Below are 26,325 nucleotides of genomic sequence, written 5' to 3'. Positions count from 1 at the left end.
TATGCGTATTTTTCTCATTCTTTTGCTATCTTTGTAAGAGTTACATTGTATATAAGTATATATTTATCAATAGAAAGCTTTATTTCGTGTTTTCAAATGTAGTCCCTGTTACCTAAAGAAATACAGATTATATATAGGGCTGTTATCTGGTCATAGTCTACTTTAATGAGAACCATGAGTGGACATGAATGTGTAAGAGACAAAGCCGAAACCTATTCTCATAGGCAATTGAATTCTGTGAGCATCTTAACTGCTGTCATTCCATAAGAATCATGCTTTCAAATTCTCATCCATGTTATCTAGCATGTGCAGATACTAGTGTCCTCTAAGTAAGACACTCTACCGTAGTTACCCAGTATTTCATCTTGTTATGGAAATGTCACATATGATTAAATCTTACATACCAGACTGATATATGAATGAAATAATATTCTTCGTAGTAAAACAACCTTGAGTTTCTACCCATACAGAAAAATGCCCCACTGAGGGCTTCTTTTAATACTGTTTAATAGTTTTAATAGGATTCTTTACTCTCTTGGGTAAGTAACCAGTGTTACACCATCAAGAGGAAAGGGAAGGGTTTGTTTAATCGAATAAATACTTATGTTGGCTCAGGCAACATAATTAGTAGGAAAAGCCAAGGAAATATAGTGATAACATTTTGACTCTCTGTGAGACTATACTATTGCAGCCTACAGGCCACGTTTGGGCATGGCCTGTTGATGGGAACCTAGTGATAGTAAGATCTCAGTCACAGGTTTACCCTATGGCGTGTCTCTCCAGGAGTCTTTGAACTGGCATTGACAGCTTTCCCAAGAAGCGCTTGATGATGGGACGGCTCTTGGCAAACTTGTCCTTCACCTCAATTTCCAGCACGTCAGTGGGCAAGGACACAAAACTGAATTGCTGCAATGAAAGAATATGTCATATCAATTAACTGAGAGGTTGGAGGGCTGGCCAATTCCCAGTCCATCTGCCTTGATGCTGTCATTGTAAAATACCCCAGCTATAATATACATATATATAAAGGGTCTTAGAAATGCTGTGAACCCTGTTTATTCAGTAAATGAGGGGCAGCGACAAGATGCTTCCTCAGGGCTTAAAAACAGGCTTATTCTTTGAGATTCAAACAGTAAAATCAGCACACTTTAAAGAGAAAGAATGCCACCAAAGCCTCACCATACTTGATTGAAGGTATTATCATACTTAAAGAAAGAACAAGCACAAACTCACCTGTAATTAAGAAAATGTACTTTAAATCAACAATGCAATATAGCTTTTCATGATTATGATGGAAGAGATTTCTAGAAGTTTGGTAATACCCTGTATCCTTGAGAGGGGGAAGAGACAAGAATTCTCACATGGTTTTGGTGGGAATGCAAATTGATTTGACCTTTGGGAAGGGAACTGGCAATATTTACTGGCATTTAAACTGCAAATCCCTTCAACCTAGAATTATATTTTTAGGGATTTCCTTCTGGATTAACTTGTGCAAGTGTGCAAAAGATACATTTAACAGGGATGTTTATTGGAGCATTACTAACAATAGCAGAAGACTGGGGAAAAACACAAAACTGTTTACAAAGAGGAAACTGGTTAAGTGAAGACTGATAAATCTTTGAAACTGAGAACTCTTCCATCGTTAAAAAGAAAGGGGTGAAGAATCAACAGGCACCAACATGAAAAGACACCTGAGAAATGAAGTGATAAAGCAAAGTGCAGAAGAATACGAAGAGTAGGATTCCATTTGTACTTTGAACCGCAGGGAAAATGTCTAGAGGGGGACGATCCAAACTGAACTCCAGGAAGCAGGCTGGTAGGGGAGGGAGAAAGTAGGTCTTTTACGTTTTACTTCATTTGATTCTAAAGTATTCATTTGTTAACTGGGTGTGGTGGTGGGCACCTATAATCCCACCTACTTTGGGAGACCGAGGCAGGTGAATTGCTTGAACCTGGGACGTGGAGTTTGCAGTGAGCTGAGATTGTACTACTGGACTCCAGCCTGGGTGACAGAGTGAGACTCCATCTCAAAACAATATACACAAAAATTTTAAAAAGTATTCATTTGTTAAATAGTGTATGGTGTGACTTTGAAAATAAAACAGTAACAATTAAAGGAAGACTGTGCCCATCAGAAGTTGGCTTGGTCGACATTAATGTCAGGCCTCTGAGCCCAAGCTAAGCCATCATATCCCCTGTGACCTGCACATACACATCCAGATGCCTGAAGTAACTGAAAAATCACAAAAGAAGTGAAAATGGCCTGTTCCTGCCTTAACTGATGATGTTACCTTGTGAAATTCCTTCTCCTGGTTCAGAAGCTCCCCCATTGAGCACCTTGTGACCCCCACCCCTGCCTGCCAGAGAACAACCCCCTTTGACTATAATTTTTCACTACCTACCCAAATCCTGTAAAACGGTCCCACCCCTATCTCCCTTCACTGACTCTCTTTTCAGACTCAGCCCACCTGCACCCAGGTAATTAAAAAGCTTTATTGCTCACACAAAGCCTGTTTGGTGGTCTCTTCACACGGATGTGCGTGAAAATTACAAGTGTAAAAAGGAGACACGAGAAGGTAAAGGTTGGCATTGGCCAGCCCAAACTACTTGGAAGGAGAAGTCTTAATTAACATTGAATGTTACAGTCCCCTTGATCAAAGGCTGTGAAACACCTGAAATAAATACATATTTTCTTTTATTCTGATGAATCCTAACAGCAACCATTTTTTTTTTTTTTTTTTTTTTGAGACAAAGTCTACCTCTCTCACCCAGGCTGGAGTGCAGTGGCACGATCTCGGCTCACTGCAAGCTCCACCTCCTGGGTTCACACCATTCTCCTGCCTCAGCCTCCTGAGTAGCTGGGACTATAGGTGCCCGCCACCATGCCCGGCTAATTTTTTGTATTTTTAGTAGAGACGGGGTTTCACCGTATTAGCCAGGATGCTCTCGATCTCCTGACCTCGTGATCCCCCTGCCTCGGCTTCCCAAAGTGCTGGGATTATAGGTGTGAGCCACCGCACCCGGCCTAGCAATCTTTTAACGTTAGTTGATTTCTATTTACAGAGATTAAATATGTTGGGCATGCTAACGTGAGTATCTTCTTTGTGGCAGTCAGGATGAGCTGGGGCATGCTGCACTAACAGCCAACTTCCAGGTCTCAGGGGCTTCAAGTTGTATTTCTTGCTCACATTCTCACTGTGGGCTGATGGAGCAGCCACCCTCTCAAGCATTGCCAGTTACAATGACAGAGGCAAAAAGAGCTCCCCCTGCAAATAAGTATTCACTTCCAAACACAGCTCCTCAGAACTAGACACAGGCCCCAGCCACCCTCAGGGAGCAGGAAGTATAATCCTACAGGGTGCCTGGGAGATGGACGGCAGAAATATTTGACAAACAGTGCTAACGAGTTCCACAGTGACCATGTAGTACATCTGATTGCCATTATAAATTAGTTTTAGTTAACTCCTATGTAACTCCTAAGAACTAATCATTCCCAGTACTGAGAAAACTGAATTGTGGGCATGTCAAGTTTGAGGATCAAACCCAGGAATAGGTACTACTCTAAAAAGGCCTTCCTAAGTGAGAATCCAGCCCTGTTGATTGTCTCAGGTCCTTAAAACTTCTATATCTTTGGTCTAGTTATTCCATTCTGGAGTGTATTATAATATATTTTCTAATCTAAATGCCCAACAATAGCTTAGGTACATTGTGACATGCACAAATAATAGAATAGTTTATACTTTTCTAAATTATAATAATTTATGTATAAATATGTATAATTACACATAACACTAAATGCTAATAAGATGGAAAATGCTTGTTTTGCAATGTTAAGTAACAAAATCAGGACAAGTACAATTCATGATCACAATAATATGAATTATATGAATAAAAAAAGACTGGAAAAAATTACAACAGATTTTATAACAGTTGTTTTACCAAGTAAGAATATATTTTCCCCCATTTCCTTCTTCTGCATTTTCCACGCTTTCTATAATGAGCACCTATTATTTTCACAAGGAAAAACATAATCACCTTTATTAAAATGAGACTATTTCTACCTACAGTAGCCTACATGGGACACTGAAGTTAACTTATCAAAATGTATTATGAAACTTAGTGGGCGCTTCTGGGTTCTTTCCTCCCTCCACAACAACTTTCTTCTTAAACTCTCTTCACACACCCACCCCTTCATCCCAGACACTGACCTCTCTCCCCACCAGGCCCTTGTCTCCATGCCATGGTTACTGGAGTCCATGTAGACCCCCAGCTAGGTCAGGCTCTGTTAAGAACTAGTGAGTAGTCCTGAAAATGTAAAAGTCTGTCTGTTTGTGGACAAGCTACTTGCACCCATGAGCCTCAAGCCAGTATCATGGATTTCACCTGGCTACCCTGACTTGGCTTTTACTTCAAGGCTCCGAAGGAGAAACTTTGGAGTGAGGTAAACTCGGTTTTATTCCTAGCTCTGCACATCCAAGTTCTGGACTCTGTCATTCACAACCGCTCCAAACCTCAGCATTTTCACCTGTAGAATGGGAAAAGAAGGCCCACGCCATGTTAGACCAAGTTTCTTCCCTCTCCATTCCTATTCTTTCCAGACCCCACCTGCCCCATGATTTACTATCACCTTCTGCTTTTGACTCTCTGGTTATTGAACTTTCTTAAGTTTACTAACTCATTTCAGCTGGCTCTTAATGACCAGTAATCCTATACCGCTGTTTGTAGTAATCTATAGGCCTATTTCAAATGCTTAGCACGCAGACAAAAGCTATGATTATCCTATTACTAATGCCCACTCTTTGTTTCCAGAGAAACGACCACTTCTTGGTTAAAAGACAAATTTGTGAACTATATCTGCAAAAGGTTTTTTTTTTTTTTTTTTTTTTTTTTTTTTTTATGTATGTATTGTTGCCCTAAGCCCACTGCTGGTTTGGGAATTTTATCTCCTTGCATCTTACCTCACCGGTGAAAGAAAGCCAGAGTGGAAATGACAAAGCCAATCCTGGGCATCCTTGGGGGTCTGATGTCTGGCTATTTTCCATCTTTGTCCTTTACCTTGTGATCTGAGCTTTTTAGAGCAACTGTGACACATGCTTGGGCCAACCAGTGAATAAATGGCTCCTCACCTCCTCACAAGTTGTGAAACTGACCTAAACAAAAGACTATTGGCACTCAGGTCAGAAAAGAAAGTTCCATAGGTCATTTCTTCATCAGAGTCTGAATCCTCTTTGTTGGCTTCACTTTAGGACTCAACTGTCAGACCTTTTCAACTGAGCAGCAACAGCAGGAAGACAGTTGTACAAGGCCCACCGCTGGGTCCACTATGAGCAAGCATGATGCATAGAGTATTCCTACAGGGTCAAGGGCCCTTCTGGCTAAAAGTAAAGCTTTCCTTTGTTGAAGCGCAGGTGTTGGGATTCTTACTTTTGCTTTGGCCAGTGGGTCTTAGCCTTGGTTCTCAGAATAATCTGGAAGCTTCCACAATAGTACCCATTACTGGGTCCCACTCTTGACTATATTAGACTCCCTTGAGAGAGCGGGACACTGGTAGTGTTTAAAGGTTCCCAGGTGACTCCACTGTGCAACTGGGTGGAGAACTACTGTTCTCTCAGTAATAATCTATTTTAATATCAAATAATGTTACAATTAGGAAAATATTTCTTACACCAAATCTAAATCTTCCTCTGTGGCCTCAATATTTAGTCCAATGATCTGTAAAGCATTCTTCAAGCCTGAGTTTAATAGCTGGTTTTTTGTTGGCATTCTTATTAATGGCAGTGGATGGAAGTGGAACTTTACCCATTAGATGCCAGTGACACCCGCCTAGATATGACAGCCAAAAATGTCTTCAGTCATTGCCTCATGTCCTTTGGGGAAACAAAATCACCGTTGTTGAAAACCACTGATGTGCTCCTATCATATTCAATCTTCCAGAGAGATATTAGGGCTGGTGCTGCAATATAGGAGGTATTATTTATTTTATTTGTGTTGTTTACTCAATAGGCCATTTATAGAAGTACAATGCTTAACTTATTATATTCCGTTTTGCTTCAGAAAAGATCTGAGGTAGATCGCCTCTAAAACAGAACTTTTATAAATTGAACTTAATGAAATTAAAACTGGGTAACTAACTAAAGGAAATATTTAATTGGCAATTAAGTAAACTGGTAGCAGTTGCATAATGAGTAATTTAGGCAGAGATTAGGAGAGTGTTGGTAAATAAAGGGGGAAAAGTTGTTTCCATTCATTCATAAACATTTGTTGGGCACTGGCTCTGAGCTGGGTGCTGGGACACAGCTACCACCCTTCTGTGCTGGAGTGCTGGGGCCACAGCCTCTAACCTTAGACCTCAGAGTGTTACACTGCAGGCAGACAATGACAAAGCAGAAGATACTATAGTAAGGCTTCCCAAAGGCTCAGCCCAGTGAACAGGTAGAGATGATTTCCCAGAGAACATAATGCTTTCACTGAGTCTTAAAAAATAAACAACTGGCCAGGTGCAGTGGCTCACGCCTGTAATCTCAGCACTTTGGAAGGCCAAGGCGGGTGGATCACGAGGTTGAGAGTTCAAGACCAGCCTGGCCATGATGGTGAAACCCCATCTCTACTAATAATTACAAAAATTAGCCAGGCATGGTGGCAGGCGCCTGTAATCCCAGCTACTTGGGAGGCGCCTGTAATCCCAGCTACTTTTAGAGGAAAATTGCTTGAACCGGGGTGGTGGAGGTTGCAGTGAGCGAAGATCGCGCCACTGCACTCCAGCCTGGGTGACAGAGTGAGACTCCATCTCAAACAAACAAACAAAAGAGCAAGTCTCAGTGGGATGAAGAAGGGGTGGGAGGAACATTCCAGGTAGAGGGGTGCCATGGGCAAGGGCTGAAGTTCACAGAGTACATGAGTCCCTTGGGGAACTGAAAGTGGCTTACTACATCTGGGTCATACTGGAGGATCTGGTTGTGGATGAAACTGAATAGATATGTAGAATCCAGACCATGAACAGCCTCCTGGCCAGAGCTTAGACTTATCCTGAAGGCATCTGGGAGCAACTGAAGGATCTGCACCATGCAAATGATATACTCAGATCTGCAGTGTAGAGAAGTCACTGCGGCAGTGCTGAGGGGTGGCCCATAGATGGGTCAGGCCTGGAGGAGGCAGATCAGGTAAGGTAAGTGCAAAGTTGGGATGGGGGGAAGGCTAGCAGGCAAGGAGAAAAGGGTGGCAGAGTATGGACTGGTTAAATGTCAGTGAGAGTTATGGCATGTGGGAGAGGAAGAGGTCACAAATTCCTGAGCCTGGATTCCCAAGATTGAGAGCATGTGGAAGGAGTAACATAGCTAGGAATGCAGAGAGAGGCTGAATGACTGTGTGTCCCAAAGCAATGAAGGAACAGAATGATGGAAATGGGGGCCTGGGTATGGAAGGATAGAAGACTGTACAGGGCTGGAGGGCTTGTGATATTTTAACAAGATCTAGGGTATAAGTGCAGGAATGGATGGCTCGTGGTGAATGGAACTGAAGGTCAAAAAGATTGCGGTGGTCAAGGAAACTATGAGTCATTCATGTCGACCTTGATCATCTGGAGAATTGTAGGTCTTGGGCATTGTTAAAGAAAAATAAAAATGGGGCTGGGCAGGGTGGCTCATGCCTGTAATCCCAGCACTTTGGGAGGCTGAGGCAGAGGGAATGCTTGAGGTCAGGAGTTTGAGACTAGCCTGGCCAGCATGGTAAAACCCTGTCTTTACTAAAAATACAAAAATTAGCCAGGCGTGGTGGTGGGCGTCTGTAATCCCAGCTACTCAGGAGGCTGAGGGAGGAGAATCGTTTGAACCCAGGAGGCAGAGGTTGCAGTAAGCCAAGATCAGGCCACTGCATTTCAGCTTGGGGGACAGAGCAAGACTCCATCTCAATAATAGTAATAATAATCATAATAAAGAAAAATAAAAATAGAGGCCACAGTCTAGATATACCCCAAAGCCAACTGCCCATTACCGTGTAACCCAAACTTGTCATCTTAATTTCCCTGAAAGGCTCTTTCTAATTACAAACACAAAATGTAAGCTTTAACATCCTTCTCCACATGATTCAGCGAAATTAAACCAGCCAGCTATAGACAAATCGTCTTAAACAGCTCTGTTTTGCTTGAAAAGAAAAATGATAATGTATAATAGCCAATCACAGAAAAAATCAAATACTTCCTCCTTTATGCTTTATAAACTGTGTTGTAACTGCTTAGTGGAGCTTCTTACCACTTGGTTTGAAGTCTCCCAGATTGTAATCTGTACTTTTTGTGTGACAATAAACTTAGCAATTTTTCCTAACTTGATCTGCTTTTATTGTTGATATTACAAAGGGAAGATTGTGCCATGGGTAGAAAGAGTTTCACTGGCTGTGGCAGAGTAAATAGTGGGGACCCATTATTGCCTCGATGTAGCTAAGATGATAAGAATATGGATGTGAGGGTGATGCTATAATCAAAAAGGAGAAAACTTCGTGGGAAATTTCAGACGTGAGTTAGAAAGTATTTTCACTTAGTATTTTCATTTAGGGAGAGGTATGAGAAAAGATGACTCCAGTCTGTGAGAACAGAGGTAGAATGATTCATTTATGCACACTCATAAATTCATGAAATTCAGGAAAGGTTAAGGATGGAAAACTGGTAAGGAAAGTTAATTTGATTTGGGTTGTATGAAGTTTGAAGGGGTAGAGGATATTCAAGAGTAAGGCAGGAATACCAATCAGAAGTGGAGATTAGATACCTCATGATGTGGAGGAAGGGTAGTCTTAATTGTGTGATATAAGTCATGACATCGGTTAGACTGGCATCTAGCTTTGTCTCTCCTCTCTTGCAGCCAGATATAAACGGGGGAAATGAAACACAGGTTTCATTCACAAGAGGCTGCCTGGTACCATTCAGCCAATACCATTATTTATTACTAATGGGAATTAAATGGACTGAGCTTGGTGCCTTCTGTGTAAAAGTTCTCCCTGGAGGAGAAAGAACAGGAAAGAAGCAAATGAAGCATGTGAACTACAGCTACTTTTCCTTAGAATCTTGCAATGTATGTGACTTTCAATTCAGGTGGCACTAGTCATTAGTTTTTTTTTTTTTTTTTTTTTTTGAGACGGAGTCTCGCTCTGTCGCCCAGGCTGGAGTGCAGTGGCCGGATCTCAGCTCACTGTAAGCTCCGCCTCCCGGGTTTACACCATTCTCCCGCCTCAGCCTCCCGAGTAGCTGGGACTACAGGCGCCCACCACCTCGCCTGGCTAGTTTTTTGTATTTTTTAGTAGAGACGGGGTTTCACCGTGTTCGCCAGGATGGTCTCGATCTCCTGACCTCGTGATCCACCCATCTCAGCCTCCCAAAGTGCTGGGATTACAGGCTTGAGCCACCGCGCCCGGCCTAGTCATTAGTTTTAAAAACGACATTCAAAAATAGTGCTGCCTAAAGTCAAGGACAATGATAGACAACTCCATTAGTAGAGTAGGAATTGAATCAGGAGCATTCTTCCCCCATCTCGCGAGCAACATAACAGCGTTTTAGATTAAGAAGTGGTGCCCTTGGAGTCTGGTCATGGGAGAAGATCTGCCCTTCCCAGTAGTGTGTGGTTTGACTCTATCCTAGGAAGGAAGTGCCAGAGACCATACTGACCATACTGTTGAGACGTAAGCCTAACTGCAGGGAATCTGCATATATATATACATATATATATATATATGGAAAGTTTATATTTCTTCTTGAAATATTTGCATAAGAGCAAATAAGCTGGATTTTCTTTTCTTTTTTTTTTTTGAGACGGAGTCTTACTCTGTTGACCAGGCTGGAGTGCAGTGGCCGGATCTCGGCTCACTGCAAGCTCCGCCTCCTGGGTTTATGCCATTCTCCTGCCTCAGCCTCCCCAGTAGCTGGGACTACAGGCGCCCGCCACCTCGCCCGGCTAGTTTTTTGTATTTTTTAGTAGAGACGGGGTTTCACCGGGTTAGCCAGGATGGTCTTGATCTCCTGACCTTGTGATCCGCCCGTCTTGGCCTCCCAAAGTGCTGGGATTACAGGCTTGAGCCACCGCGCCTGGCCAATAAGCTGGATTTTCGTCAAGCCTTCACCATCTGTCCCCATATGAGAATCCTTAGCCACAAAATAGAATAATATTATTTTATTTATAGGTGCTGCTATGGCAAATTAGGCCAATATTTAGTTGTAATTTGCGAGAATGGGAAGTAAGGTCTCTGTATGTGTATGTTTAAATAGATAATATGCATATAATTGTATATTATATATAAAAATGTATATATTATATATTTGCATATTATATATCTGTACATACTTGTATATATACATATATACATATATTACACATATATGCATTCTGTCTATATCTGTATCCATATCTATATTTATATCCATATGTATATCTCCAATCTTTTACTTCTGGAGATGATTCACTTAAACACCTATAAAGAAAGCATAGGATTGTATGAACAGACTGGAAACTAAGAACAAAATCTGCTGTGTGATCATAAGCAATGTTAACTGATCTTCTTGTGCCTACTTTGGAGTACCCAGAACATGGAAGGAAGAAAAGAGCTATTACTCTAACTTTGCCTTCTGCACGTGTCATCATCCATGATGCTCCTCATCTGCATATCTTGGTCAACCTTGATCAACCCTTGGTCAACGTTCAGGAGCCCATATCCAATCAGTCAGTGAGTCTAAATTTTCTTCCTCACTCCAGAGTCCATTCTTTTCTCTTTACTTCCACTGCCACTGGTCTAGGTGTGGGTCTTGTCATTCCTTGTCCTGTAATAACTTCTTAACTGGTCTCTCTGTCTTCAGCTTCTCTCTTACAATTGCCAGTAAAGTTATGTTTCTGAAACACAGAAAAGCTTTGTACACAGAAACCACACGTGACGTGAGCTAAGCACAATGATAAAGGAGGAAATGAAGGAATGGCAACTTCCTGTGGTAACTGGATAATGATACTGCAAAATGGAATACAATCCAAGATTGTGGGTCAGCTTAAATATACTCCTTTATGTATGCTAGACTGCACACTTAAAGCCCAACTCATACCAGTTATCGTTCTGGCAAAAAAATCTAAGGATTATATTATAGTGATGGACTTCTCTGAAGAGGAGGCAAAGTGACTCTTCATCTGGTGTGGGGTGTGGCCACCTACATAGGTTGGCACTGAAGGATAATAAATGTGGTAGAGAGAATTCTGAGATGGTCCTCAAGATTCCTGCTCCCTGTGTGTACACCCTGTATAATCCCCTTCCATTGGGTGCAGGTGGGGCCTGTGAATATGTTGGATGCCAAGCCATGATTAGATTACCAAGCAACTGGCCTTGAATTAATCAGTCAAAGGGGAGATTATTTGGGTGGGCCTGAGTTAATTAGATCAACCCTTAAAAACAAAAAGAGTGGGCCCTGTCTGAAGTCAGAGGGACAAATGTGAGAAGGATTCAATGCAAGGGACATTCTCCATCACTGGCTTTGATGATGGAGAGGGTCAGGTGTCAAGGATTGCTCTGGCCAATAACTAGCAAGGATCTCAATTATGCCAACAACCTGAATGATCTTGGTAACAATGTTTTCACCAGACAAACCCCTAGATGAGAACACAAGTGGACCAACACCTTGATTTCAGCCTCTGAGATCCTGAGCAGAGAACTCAGGTTGTGCCCAGACTTCCGACCTATAGAATTGTGAGATAATAAATGGCTGCTCTTATAAGTTACTAAATTTGTGGCAATTTATTATGTACTGATAGAAACCTAATGCGGTAGTCTAAATTAGGGCAAGTAACAGCAGAACAGAGATATATTTTGAACAAATATGAAGTTATTTGTTGACAGTTAATGTTTAAATTAGTATATGATGTAGATCTCTGAAACTGGTTTCTATGTGATGTTGACAATTCTAAGAAAAAGAACTCTGAAGTACTAGGTTAAAAGGGTGAAGAGATTTCTTTACTGTTAGGTGTCTCAAAGCCTTTAATTATACAAATGTGCATTGTGAATTTGCAAGATAGTATGCAGTGCTACTATTTATATATATAAATTAATATTTACATGTAAATAAATATAGAAATAAAATTTCTATATAAATTTTAATTATATAGCATTTTTAGTTATATATTTACATAGAATATATATATATATTCTAGAAAATAAAAATTTTTAAATTAATTCAAGAGGAAGTAGAAAACCTGAATAAATAACAAATAATTGAATTGATAATCAAACGTCGTGTAACCAGAACACCTTATATTTTACCAAAACTTATTGGATCAGATAATCCCTGTCTTATATAAGCCAACCAAGACAATTTTTAAAAAGGGACAGCTACCCAAATCATTTTCTAAGGATAGGACATCTTTGATACAAACTGAACAAGCATAAGAAAAGAAATGAAAGGCATTTTATTAACATAGATAATTACAAAAATCCTAAATAAAATTAGCTGCAAATCAAAAACAGTATTTGTATGAAAAATACTAAAATATGTCTTCCAGGCCAAGTGCTATCCATATGATCCCTCCTCTGAAATCAAGAGACCCTTTCTCCTTGGTCATTTCTAATGTTATTCAGGAGGGTGTGCAAGACTTTTGACATTCACCTTATATACTAACTTAATTTCATCTTACTTTTTACTAAAACATTTCCCTGGTTTCCTGTTTCTCACCTATATTTAAATACATTTTATCTTGCTCTATTATATGTATTTTTTATGTTTTCAGTACTAGAAGGGAGGCAAATATTTGGAAGTATATCTATATATAAACATGGATGTAAAAGGATGTTCTGTGACCTCAGATTTGGCACTTTTGGGCTCATAGGAAAACTCAGGTTATTAAGTGCCCTATGATTGGTCAACCATTGGGGCCAGATACCCTCTTCATCCCATCAGACAGCTTGTTAGTAAGAAATTTTGACTCCGTCTCTCCTCATCCCAGTCCCAACAATGCAGCCACAATCCTTGCAGAGAAAAGTTGAGGGGGATCTCTAAATCCCTTTCCATGACTCTGTTTTCTCTCAAAGGTGCTGGAGTAGAAAAAAGGGACAAAATAATATATGTCCTCTTTCTTCTCTGCGATGGCTTGAATATCCCTACCAAAACTCATGTTGAAATTTAACTGCCATTGTAACAATATTAGAGGTGGGGCCTTTGAGACGTGATTAGGTCATGAAGGCTCTGCCCTCATAAATTAGTTAATGCCATTATTGAAAGCATTAATTATCAATGGGTTCCTGATAAAAAGAATGACTTTGGCCTGGTTCTCCTTTCTCCTGTCTCTTGCTTCTGCGTCTGTCTTTCTACTATGTTCTCACCAGATGCCAGTGCCATGCTACTGGACTTCCCCGCTTCCAGAACTGTGAGCTGAATAAACTTCTTTTATTTATAAATTACCCAGTCTGTAGTATTCCATTACAGCAACAGAAAATGAACCAAGACAATTTCCAAGACCCTCAAACCACAGTTCTGACCTGTACTGGATGGCACAGGAGGCTGGGGCAAGAAACGAGAGATGTAAGCTGAATATAAAATTAGACTTGATTGGATTACTTATAAATACAAGCGACCAGAAGGTTATGGAAATGTGCCCAAGACATTATTAAGATACCCTACTGAATTGAGACTGCTCAAGGCATAAAGCATTTATCTATCTATCTATCCACATGTGTACATCTGCATATATGTACACGTGTGTGTGTGTGTGTGTGTGTGTATGTGAATGAGTGTCTTGGTAAATATATAAAATATCCCCTTCTATTCAAATGTCCTCAATTATATTAACTGGGCTTGAAAGCATATTGCAACTCCATTGCTATGGCTTTATGGCTTTGCCATTCCACTGTTCCACATTACCGGCAGGCTGCATAATATCCCCTTTTGATTACTCTGTATAATCACTGGACTTGTGCTATATTAATTCTGTTTGTATGTTTCTCTCAAAAACACACTAAGTTATACCCATGCCCATTAATTCCTCCCTAATATATAATGTTCTCTTAGTCAAGGATGGATGCATTAATAATTTAAATGTTTGTCATAGCTTTTACAAGATACATAATACCTTCTCTGCTCCCATTCTGGGCTTAAAATTTAAAAAAGTCCCAGCAAATGTGAGATAAGTTAATTAATCATGGTATTAGTATAGTGATAATTACATAATACATGAAATCAATAGCATAACCACAATAATTCAGTTGTTACAACATTGCAATTTAAAGTAATTTATAATATGACAAGAACTCTATTGATTTTTCCTGATATTTTTAACTTTGAAAAGACTGTTGTTTTTATTTTATTTATTTATTATTTATTTATTTATTTATTTATTTATTTATTTATTTTTGAGACAAGGTCTTGCCCTGCCACCCAGGCTGGAGTGCAGTGGTGTGATCATAGCTCACTGCAGCCTTGACCTCCCAGGCTCAAGCCATTTTCCCACCTCAGCTTCCCGAGTAGCTGGAACTACAGGCACACACCACCATGCTCAGCTAATTTTAAATTTTTTTGTGTGTGGAGATAGGGTTCTGCTATGTTGCCTAGTCTGGTCTTGAACTCCTGGACTCAAGCAATCCTACCACCTTGGTTTCCCAAAGTGTTGGGATTAGAGGCGTGAGCCACTGCACCTGGCCTGTTCATATTTTTTTAGTAACTTTTTTTCCAGGCTAATAACCCATTGCCCTGAAAAATGCTGAGAAAGCTACACGGAGCAAAGCCTATCATGACTTGAGATTTGTCACTGGAGCATAGTTATTTTCTTCCAGCAAGACAAGCCTGATGGAGACAAAGATGGGGATCTACTAAGAGGGCCCCCAAAAGGATGGATTCACAGTCAGAGATGAGCCTGGCTGAAGTGGAATTTCTGCTGTGGCCGTTTTATGTAGATATGCCAAAGACAACTGCCTACCGTCTCTGAAATTTCGTTGGTTCTCTCCCACCTGCCTGCTCTATCATTCCTGATTCTTGTGTTTCCTCATTTCTAGATACTCCCTTGGCTCTGTCTGCACCTGGTTTCATGTTTTTCTGAAGCCTTCATGCTTAGAAATCTACTTAGACCTGCTCTCCTCAGACTCTAGCCCCACCTTTGATTTTCGGTACCAGTCTTACAGGATGTCACTTTTAGTGTTAGTCTTCAGCTTAACAAATTTCAATCAATGAACAAGGCACCCAGTTCCAGCTCCAATCTGTAGTGTTTGCTAATTTTCGTGGTGTAAATACTCCCACAATGGCTGATTTCACTAAATGTGGAGTTGGGAAGAGATGCACACGGATGGCTCCTGTCAGCTCACATGAGGTGGTTCCAGCTCACCACCCACCACCATGGATGGATGTGCCAAGCTAACCCTTGCCTAGCTCACTCTATTCCTCCATAAGACATTGGCAATGCTTTTCAAGTTTTACTGCTGCTCTCAAAAACTCTATCTTATGTCCTCAGAAGTTGAAAAATGATGCTAACAGACAAGTACAAGGAACACTTGGGCAAGTGAATATCAAACAATGTGTCTCTAGGTCCCAGGTTCAGTGAATGAGCCTCAGGCATCACCGTAGAACAAGAGGCTTCCAGTCTCCCACCCCGAGTAAACAGGAGAGTGCCCGCTGTGTTTTTTTGTTGGTATTCCATTCATGAGTTCCTTTCATAAAATGGTTCAGCAGCTGATTTTACTAACAAAAGAACCGATTTTGTACTTAGATGATGGTTGTCTACGTCTGGGGACTTAAAAAATCATTTGTGAAACTGCTGTCCTGGGGAAATAATGCCGTCCTTAGGGCTGCTCACACACTCACCACCAGTACCAGCTCTGCATTTCAGAGAATGATTTTCTTCCATAAATGTGATTTTTGTGCTAATGACACTATGTTTACTTTGTCCAGGTCAAAAGCACACTTTAATGTCTGATTAAATTATCTCATAATCTCTAATCAGTCAGGACTGAAGTGAATGATCTATCTTAAACCAATCAGAGATTGTTTAGAACCGCTTGGGGCTGGCTGATGACAGTAATCATTTAGCAATTGTGACCACGAGTCTTGGCCAGGCACTGCGATTTATCTCCAGGCCATGGGGCTTTTAGCTTAACCTGGCTGCTTGTTCTGCTCCATCAATAAGGTTTTGGCAACTTCCCTTTCTAATAAGTCTCATTCTCATTTACTCATGATGTTGTTGAAATGATTAAGTGTGGTAACTCTGGTAAACAATGTAACGGTATATATAATTCTGGTAAAGCACTCGGCGTCAAGAAGTATCCTCAAAAGGCCGGGTGCCGTGGCTCATGCTGGTAATCTCAGCACTTTGGGAGGCTGAGGCGGGCGGATCGCCTGAGATCAGGAGTTCAAGACCGGCCTGGCTAACCAACATGGTGAAACCCCATCTCTACTAAAAATGCAAAAAAAATTAGCCAGGCATGGTGGTGTGTGTCTGTAATCTTAGCGACTCGGGAGGCTGAGGCAGGAGAATTGCTGGAACCTGGGAGGCGGAGGTTGCAGTGAGCCAAGATTGTACCACTGCACTCCAGCCTGGGTGACAGCGCGAGACTCCTTCTCAAAAACAAAACAAAACAAAACAAAACAACACAAAACAAAAAACCCCCAACAAACAAAAAACAATAAAAAACAAGAAGTCAAGAAGTATACTCTAAAGGTTCAGCTCCAACCCTGACCCCTGGTGTTTATGCCCATATTTGACTCTTTAAGTCTTGCAACGGTTTGGGTAATTGTAGGTAATGTTTTGGTTATGCTTAAATTGTTTGGTAATGTTTTGGTTAAGTTGGTGCAAACGTCATTGCAATTTTGGCCATTACTTTTAATGGCAAAGCCGCAGTTACGTTTTCTCCAACCTAATATTTAATGTCTCACAGACAGCATCAGCATTAGAAAACATCCTGAGCTCCCTGTACTGTTTGTGTGATATTCTTCTCACACACCAGAGCCCTAGTTTAAACGTACTGTAGGGAGATAAGCAAAGGGATATTGAGGAGACCAGAAGACAAAAATGAGGGATTGTGGCTAAGTATATTTACCTCCACACTTGTCTGTGTTCATGCCTCAGCCTGATCCAGGCTTCCTCATCTCCCACCTGGCTTCTGTAATTGTCTCCTAACTGATGTCCTTGCTCCCTGCCTCCTATCAGCAGAGTCAGAGAGTCTGTGTTCCACACCTCGCCAGCAGCCATCATTGTTGATCTTCTTCAGTTTGGCCATACCATTGCATACTGGTGAGTGTGCAGTGGTATCACACTGTAATTTTAATTTTTATTCCTGGATGTCAAAAGAAGTTAAGCAGCTTTTCATAGGTTTAGTGGCATTTGGACATCCCTGCTTTGTGCGTTGCCCATTGAAGTCTTTGGTCCATTTTTCTGTTGGTGTCTGTCCTTTTCCTTTTTGATTTCTAGGGGGTAGTGTTTGTAGTCTAAATATTAGTTCTTTGTCACCTAGACTTAGCTCAACATCTTTACCCACTCTGTGGCTTTCTCTTAATGTAAAGTTTTGATGAACAGTGGCTCTTAATGTTATTGTCATTCAATTAATTAATCTTTTATTTTATGATTAATGCTTTCTATATTCAAGTGTTTTTTTTGCTTCCACAAGGTCGTGAAAGTATTCTCACTTGTTTTCTTATGAATTAGAAGCTTTATTGTAGTAATTTCATATCTAGATGTACAATTGATTTGGAATAGGCTGCATATGTTGTGAGACTGCATTCGAGGTTTATTTCTTTTCTATATGGACAGCAAATTGACCCAACATCAAATTTTGAACAGGCTGTCCTTTCCGTAACGCACAGCAGCAGCACTGCTGCCATAAAACGATGATGATATGTGGTGCATCTACTTCTGGATTCTAATCATTTTAATTAGCTATTTGTCTGTTCTGTGCCAATGCCACATTATTTATTCTTGAGCTTCATATTTTGTATGGACATCTGGCAGTATAAAATTCCTGCCTTTTTTTCTTTTTCAAGACTCTTACCTCTACTTGGCATTTTGTATTTCTATATAAATGTTAGAATTAACTTGTCAAGTTACATTAATGTATCTCCCAGGATTTTGATTAGGATATCACTGAAACCACAGATCGATTTGGGGAAGAATTGACACCTAAAGAATATTGACTTTTCTAAGCCTTGAACAATATCTCCTTTCATCTAGGCTGTTTTAAATTTCTCTCAGCAATGTGGTAGTGCATGGTGTAACCATCTTCCTCCTCTGTGGTTAGATTTACTCCTTAGTTTTTGATGCTATTGTAAATAATATCTCTTAACAATTTTTATTTTCTGTTTGCATATAGAAATATGATTTATTGTACATATTTACCTTTTATTTATTCAATGACTTGGCTAAATTCACTAACTAATTTGGGTAGTTTGGGTATGTTTTATACTGTATACTAACACAATAATGTTATCTGAGAATACAGACAGTTTTGTGTCCTCCTTTCCAGTGCTGACATACTTTGTTTATTTTTTTACCTTGTTGCACTGGCTAGAATCTCTAGCACAATATTAAATAGAAGTGGCTAAAGTGTGCATCCTTGTCTTGTTCTTGGTTCTAAGGAAATATATTTTAATATTCTACCAGTAAGAATAGTGTTTGCTGTGGATTTTATTGTTGTTATTATTATTATTAATATATTAAGTCCTCTATTGGATTGAAAATGTAACAAGTAAAGTAGAGGTTCCTCTTCAATGACTTTTCTCCCCTTCTAATTAGGAATAAATAGTCACTTCTCTTAGAAGCAAAATTTATTCAAAGATCTGTGCTAACATTCTTAAATATCTGCTAGCCATAATAAAGAAATCAATGTACTTGATGTTCTTAGCTCCCACAATTTAGCCTAAATATTTACCCTGGCATGCTTATACTGATTCAAGCAAGCATTAGGTCATAGCCTGTTCCTCTTCCTTATTTGAAGGTGTTTTTACCTTTCTCAGCATTCCACAAGTTACTTCCTCCTTCCTTTGTTCTCCTCTGCCTTTGCCTCTTTTTAAAAGTTCTAAGTTGCTAGCCAATCGGGACAAATGCAGAATGTGAGGTCCTGTTCCAGCCAGTGGAAACTGGACACAGCAGTAGGGTGGACATGTCAGGTTATAAATGACCTTGTGTCCTTTGTTCGGCGTACTCTCATGGCAAAACTGCTGGTGAGTGTACCCTTTCTGCAGAAAGTAAAAATGGCTTTGCTGAGGAAATTAAATTTTTATTCAAGTGCTATTTCTTTACGGCATCGGGAAACAAGCATTTCTAACAAAAAAGTTACCTTCTATTCCTAGTTTTGTAGGACTTGTTGAAAATCATAAATGAATATTAAATTTTATCAAAGACTTTTTATGGATCTACAGAGATAAACATGATTTTTCTCCTTTATGTTGTCAATGTGGTGGCTTACATTAATTTATTCTTAAATTATTTTACTAGTACACTTACAAAGAATAGCACAGAAGACAACAATTAAAACCTATATTGGTTTATAGGATAACTTACAAAGTACAGTGAAGAGATGGAATCTACTGGATGATAAAAATGTTACAAAACACATTTGTAGCTTGTTTTAAAAAATCCAAATGTTGGTAATGCCCAGAAAAATATAAAATAATTGTTTCTTTTTTTTTTTTTTTTTTTTTTTTTTTTTTTTGGAGATGGAGTCTCGCTCTGTCACCCAGGCTGGAGTGCAGTGGCCGGATCTCAGCTCACGGCAAGCTCCGCCTCCCGGGTTTACGCCATTCTCCTGCCTCAGCCTCCCAAGTAGCTGGGACTACAGGCGCCCGCCACCTCGCCCGGCTAGTTTTTTTTTTTGTACTTTTTAGTAGAGACGGGGTTTCACCGTGTTAGCCAGGATGGTCTCGATCTCCTGACCTCGTGATCCGCCCATCTCGGCCTCCCAAAGTGCTGGGATTACAGGCTTGAGCCACCGCGCCCGGCCAAATAATTGTTTCTAATTGCTACACAGTTAATTGCTGAAACTTGTTCACTGCAACAAGAGATGGGTATGGAATGAATTCTTCACATTGGGGTCTTTGCCCTGAATGCAGCCACAGTTGCTGCAGTAGTGGTACAGAGCAGCTAAAACTCCTATAAAAATCTCACCATCTTTTTGGCTGGATGAACCAGGCAAAGAAGCCTGGGGCAACCAGCACCACGAGAGAGTAAAGGAGGAACTCCGGAAAGAAGAGAGCCAAAGGAGAGCCCCCAACGATGTATGGAAACTCAGCCCAAGTTTATGGCTGATCCCAGAATCATACATGCACAGGGCAAATGAAATCAGTTTGCAGTTAGGGCTTAAAGAACTGAACTGAGATCTGAGGTGCCTCCCACCACATGGATGACAGTAGGAGCCGCGCCAAATCAATTGCCTGCTGTAACAAAAACATCAATACCCTTTGAAGCAAAATCCAGAGTCTGTTCAGTATAACATTAACAATGCTCAAGACATCATCCAGACTGACTCAATTTATTAAAAAAAATCACAAAATATGACCCATTTTCAATATTCCCCAGATGCTGAAATTATTAGGAAAATACTTTAAAGCAGCTATTATAACTATATCCAGTGTGGTAAAGGAAAATATTAACTTATGATGAATATACATGGGTAAGAAATATCAGCAAAATAAAACACATAAAAAAAACCAAATGGCAATCTTAAAATAAAAAATTCTGATATCTGAAAATACTCATTGCATAGAAGCAATAGTAGAATGGACTTTATAGAGAAAACATACAGTAAAATTGAAGATAGATCAATAGAAATTATCCATTTACAAGGAGAGAGGAAACAGCCTCAGGGACCTGTGGGACTCTGAAGATCTAGCATATGGGTCATTTGGAGGTCAAGAAAAAGGGGAGAGAATTAAACAGAAAAATACTTGACAAAATAAATAACGGTCAAACTTCCTTGATTTGGTGAAAACATAAACTTATAGATTCAAGAAGTTCAGTGAACCAACAATAGAATAAATCAGAGGAAAACTGTTGAAAATGAGTTGAATTGTGTCCCTCAACAGGTAGGCTGAAGTCTAAGACCCTGGTGCTTTTGAATGCAAACTTATTTGGAAATAGGTCTTTATAGATGTAATCAAGTTAAGATGAAGCCATTAGGGTGGGCCCCAATCCCGTATGACTGATGTCCCTCTAAGAAGAAGAAAATTTGGACACAGAGACACACAGGGAGAGCACCACATGAAGATGGAGGCAGAGATGGAGTCTGCAAGCCAAGAATGCCAAGGATTGCCTACATCGCTGGAGCTAGGAGAGAGGTATGGAATAGCTTTAGAGCCTTCAGAAGGAACCAACTCTTCATTTTGGACTTCTGGCCACCAGAACTATGAAACAATATATGCTTGTAGTTTTAAGCCACACAATTTGTGGGACTTTGTTATGACAGCTCTAAGAAACTAATACAAAAACCATGCGTGGGAATGCCAAAATCCAACTTGAAAACCAAAGACAAAGAGAAAACCCTGAATCTGCCAGATAAAACTGACACCTGACAGATAGGAAAGCAACAATGATTTAAATTATTTTAGATTTATTATTGGAAATGATAGAGACCATAACACAGTGGAACTGCATTTGAAACCTTTTTTTTTGAGATGGGGTCTTGCTATGTTGCCCTGGCTGGCCTTGAACTCCTGGGCTCAAGTAATCCTCCCACCACAGACTCCTGAGTAGCTGGGATTGTAGGTGTGTGCCATCTCACTGGGTGGAACCATATTTTTTCAAGTGTTGAGGGGAAACATACCAGTTAACCCAGAATTCTATATCCAGTGAAAACATCTGCAGAGAAAATATCTATAGGACATTAAAAAAAGACATTCAAATAAACAATAAGAGGATTAGTCTCACCAGACCCACTCTAGAAAAGCCAGGGGAAGGAGCTCACGATGAAGGGAAATGATATCAGAGGAAAACCCAGGTCTTCAGAAATAAATGAAGAGGCCAGGTGCAATGGCTCATGCCTATAATCTCAGCACTTTGGTAAATCGAGGCGGGTGGATCACCTGAGGTCAGGAGTTTGAGACAAGGAGGCCAAAGTGGTGAAACCCCATCTCTACTAAAAACACAAAAATTAGCTGGGTATGGTGGTGGGTGCCTGTAATTCCAGCTACTCGGGAGGCTGAGGCAGGATAATCACTTGAACCCAGGAGGCGAAGGTTGCAGTGAGCCGAGATTGCGCCATTGCGCTCCAGCCTGGGCGACAAGAGTGAAACTCCATCTCAAAAAGCAGAACAAAACAAAATTAAAAGAAATAAATGAAAAGCATTAGAAATAGGAAATGTATGGGGAGGCATTAAGGACTATATTTTTTTCCTAGTTCCTTTAAAATACACATCCACTTAAAGCAAAAACTGTTAATATCATCATGTAGGGTTTATAATGTACATACAATGTGATATATCTAATAACTACAACAAGAAAGATCATGAGTGTGGATAAATGCAAGTAATATTGTTGAAGAGTTACTGTATTTTATGTAAAGTGGTACAATATTAACTCAATATAGGTCATGAAAATACAGGAAGGTATTTTATAGTCCCTAAAGCAACTACGAAGGAAGTAACGCAAAGCTGTGTACCTAAAAATCCAGTAGATAAATTGAAATGAAATTCTAAAATATATCCAAATAATCCAAAAACAAGTCAGGAAGGGGAAACAGGAAAACAATCCAGAGGACAAACAGAAAACAAATAATAAAATAGTAGGTCTAAATACAATTACATGAATAAATATGTTAAATGGTAATGTGCCATTCATTCCCATTAAAAGGCAGAGATTATTGTAATAAACAAAATTAAGTCCCAAGAATATGCTGTCCATAGGCAATGCACTTTATAAGTAAAAACACAAACATTTTGAAAGTAAATGTAAGGAAATAGGTATACCATTCAAACACTAAACGTTTATAAGGGAGGCTGGAGTGGCTATATTAGTGTGATAAAACAGACTTCAAGACAAGGAGCATTACCAAAAATAAAGAAAAATATTTTATAATTATAAACATGAGGCACAGACATAACTATGCAAGTACCTGATACAAGAGCTTCAAAATACATGCAACAAAAGTTGACAGAATTAGAGAAGCAGACAATTCCATGAACATAGTAAAGGATTAAACATGCTTCTTGTGGCAACTGATAAAACAGCTAGGCATAGAAAGCAATAAAGACACAGAGAATCTCTATAACTCAACCACTTTGACTCAACTGATATTTATAGGACTTGATATGCCACAATTGGAGAATATACATTCTTTTCAAGTTGATATGGTAAGTCTACCAAAATGCATCATATGCTGGACTGTAAAACATGGCTTGATAAATTTAAATAGACTGCATTCATATAGAGTATGTTCTCTAACCACAACAAAATAAAATTAAAAGTCAGTAACAGAATAGATTTAGGAAAATCCCCAGGTCTGGAAATTAAACAACTTATTTCAAAATAATCCATGGGTCAAAAAAGGAATCTGAAGAAATATTTTTGACGGAATGACAATAAAAGTATAAAATAAATACAAATTTATAAAATGCAGTTAAGAGATTAGAAGAAAATTTATTGCTTAAATAAGTATATTAGAGAATAAATGTAAGTCTAAAATCAAGACCTAGAATTTTACCCTAAGGAGCTAAAAAAAAAAAAAAAAAAAAAAAAAAAGAAGGCAATAAAGGAGATAAATAAATAAAAATAAGGGCATATATAAAAATAAATAGAAAACAGTTAAACATAGAGACATGATGTCAAGAGCTAGTTCTTTGACAAAATTAACAAATTTAATAAACCGATATTTAGATTGGTTAACAAAAAGAGAGAAAAAGCAATTCACGTATATATAAATGAAAGAGGTATTGTACTTAATAAGCCTACAAACATTAAAGGACAATAAAACAATTATTTTGAGCAACTTCATGCCAAACAACACGAAAAAATGGCAACATTTCTTGAAAGACAAATGCTTTCTTTTAGAAGAAATAGGTAATCTAAATGACTCTTTTTATTTAAAAAACTAAATTCATAATTTAAAGTATTCTCACAGAGAAACTCCAGCCTAAGATGTTTTCACTGGTAAATTATATCAAACATCTAAGGAAGAAATAATAATTATACACAGACATTTCCAGAAAATATAAGAGGAGGAAAACTTCCTGTTGTGGACTGACACCTGTTATGGACTGAATGTGTGTATGTGTTTCTCCTTCCACCACCAACCCCCAAGTTTATATGTGAAACTCTAACACCCAAAGTGATGGTATTAAGAGGCGGGGCCTTTGGAGGTCATTATGTTTAGATGAGGTCATGAGGATAGAGTCCTCACGATGGGATTAGTGCCCTTATAAGAGGAGTCAAGAGCTCACTCACTTGCACCCGTGTGCTCTCTTTCCTTTTCTCTCTTTCTAACGTGTGGATGCAGCAAGAAGGCAGCCATCTGCATCCCCAAAGAGGCCCTCACCAGAACCCAACCATGCCAGCACCCTGGGCTTGGACTTCCCAGCTTCGGAACTTTGAGAAATACCTATCTGTTGTTTAAGCCACCCAGTTTATGGTGTTTTGTTATAGCAGCCCAGGTTGACAAAGACATTTCCCAAATTATTTTAAAGGCCAGCTGATACCAAAACCAATACCAATACCACTGATACCAAGACAGACTAATACAAGAAAACTAAAGACCAATGTTCTTCATGAATGTGCATGCAAAAATCCTTGGCAAAACATTAGTAAACCAAATCCAACAATGTATGAAAAGAAAGATATATCTTGACCAAGTAGGAAATCAATGGCTTCTATGCCTGATTCTTTATATCTATTCCACACACGGCAGTAGGGAGGTTTTCATAAAATGTTAATCAGACCATGATGCTTCCCTATTAAAAACACTCCAATGGCTTCTTATCACTCTTAGAGTAATATCCCAACTCTCCTCTGTGGCTTACAAGGCACTGGCCCTGCCTCTCTCCAGCTTCCTCTTATGCCCCACCCCTCACATACTCACTGTACTCCAGCCACAACAACCTTCCTGCCATGCTCGTTACACTCGGGCCCTCACACTAGCTGCATCCTCTGTCTGGAACGTGGATCTAACCAGGTTCTTGCATGTCTGGCTTCTCAGGTCATGTGACGGCGACTCAGAAAGGCCTCCCTGGAGCACTGCTAATAAAAGGAGCCCCTTAGTCATGCATATCCTGTAATTGTGTGAGATTTCCTTCACACTACTTACTGTCCACCGAAATTATATTGTTAACTTATTTGTGTGTTTTGTTTTGTCTTCTCACATCGGAATATAAGCTCTGTGAGCAAACGCTAGGCCTTTTCTGTCTAATCTTCTAATCTTGTGATCAGACTGATGCTGCTGACCGTGCATGCATGGGGATTAATCTACCCAGCTTTGGCAGGCAAAGGCAGAGAGAAGGCACTGGAGGCTAACAAACACCATGGCTTCAGGCTGGAATTTGGTATTTGCTCCATCCACTTGATACTGCTGAGAATCTGCTTTTAGGAGTTCTTTGTTTTATTCGGATGTCTAAATATACTCTACGTGAGGGCCCAAGACCCCAGTTGCTGCTGTTTGTGTTTAACTTCTCTGTGTAACTATCATCTTAAAAGTGTTCATTGTATCCATCCAGGAAAGAAAACGAACTTGAAAAGCAAGAAGAGTGTTCCTGGGTGCAAAGAGTTTCTAGCTACAGTCATAATAAAGAGAAGGAGATTGATCAATCAACATGGAACTCTCTTATTTATTCATATTCACTTTCATTGCATTTCATATGTATTTATGTCTCTTAATTTTCCCCTCCTTATCTTAATAGAAACTTTAATTTTTCTAAGGTTTAACTTTTTTGTCTTTTTTTTGAGCCAGAATTTCACTATGTTGCTCAGGCTGGCCTCAAACTCCTGGCCTTAAGCAATCCTCCCCCCTCAGCCTCCCAAGTAGCTGTGACTAACATGTCTTAATTAGCAAAAAAATACGTTTCAAGTTTGAATTTACACAAATTTGAAAAGAATCGCATAAGACTTCAATGCAACATTAACCACAGAAATAAATGTAGCATTTAAACTACATTTTAAAGGATATTCTTGCACTTAAGTGCAGGCAACTTCAATGATTTCTCATTGAATATCCTTTATATATTAGTCAGTAAACCCTGCTTTTTAGCAGGGCAGTTTGGTTCTTACGCTCTTGCATAGAAATCTGAAGACTTGTATGAATCCTGTAGGAACAGGGTATCATCATTTCACTCACCAGGGTAAAATATGGGACCTCAAAGCCAACATTAGCTTTCGTTTGCAAGGAATAAGGGAACCAAGCTAAATGAGAGTGACTAGAATAAGC

At 39.6% G+C, this 26,325-nt stretch overlaps 1 protein-coding gene across 1 annotated transcript in view; it reads right to left on the bottom strand.

Annotated features, from left to right (window-relative positions):
• Positions 1–26,325, bottom strand: part of HECW1 (HECT, C2 and WW domain containing E3 ubiquitin protein ligase 1) — a 254,817-nt gene that overhangs the window by 124,571 nt on the left and 103,921 nt on the right. The window contains exon 7 of the mRNA XM_026456391.1: positions 764–906. Within this exon, the coding sequence (XP_026312176.1) occupies positions 764–906 (143 nt within the window). The remainder of the gene's footprint in view (positions 1–763; positions 907–26,325) is intronic.

The sequence above is a fragment of the Piliocolobus tephrosceles genome, chromosome 8 (assembly GCF_002776525.5).
Source record: "Piliocolobus tephrosceles isolate RC106 chromosome 8, ASM277652v3, whole genome shotgun sequence".
NCBI lineage: Eukaryota > Metazoa > Chordata > Mammalia > Primates > Cercopithecidae > Piliocolobus > Piliocolobus tephrosceles.
The sequence above is the reverse complement of the archived record's forward strand: the minus strand, read 5'-3'. Positions and strand labels throughout refer to the sequence as shown.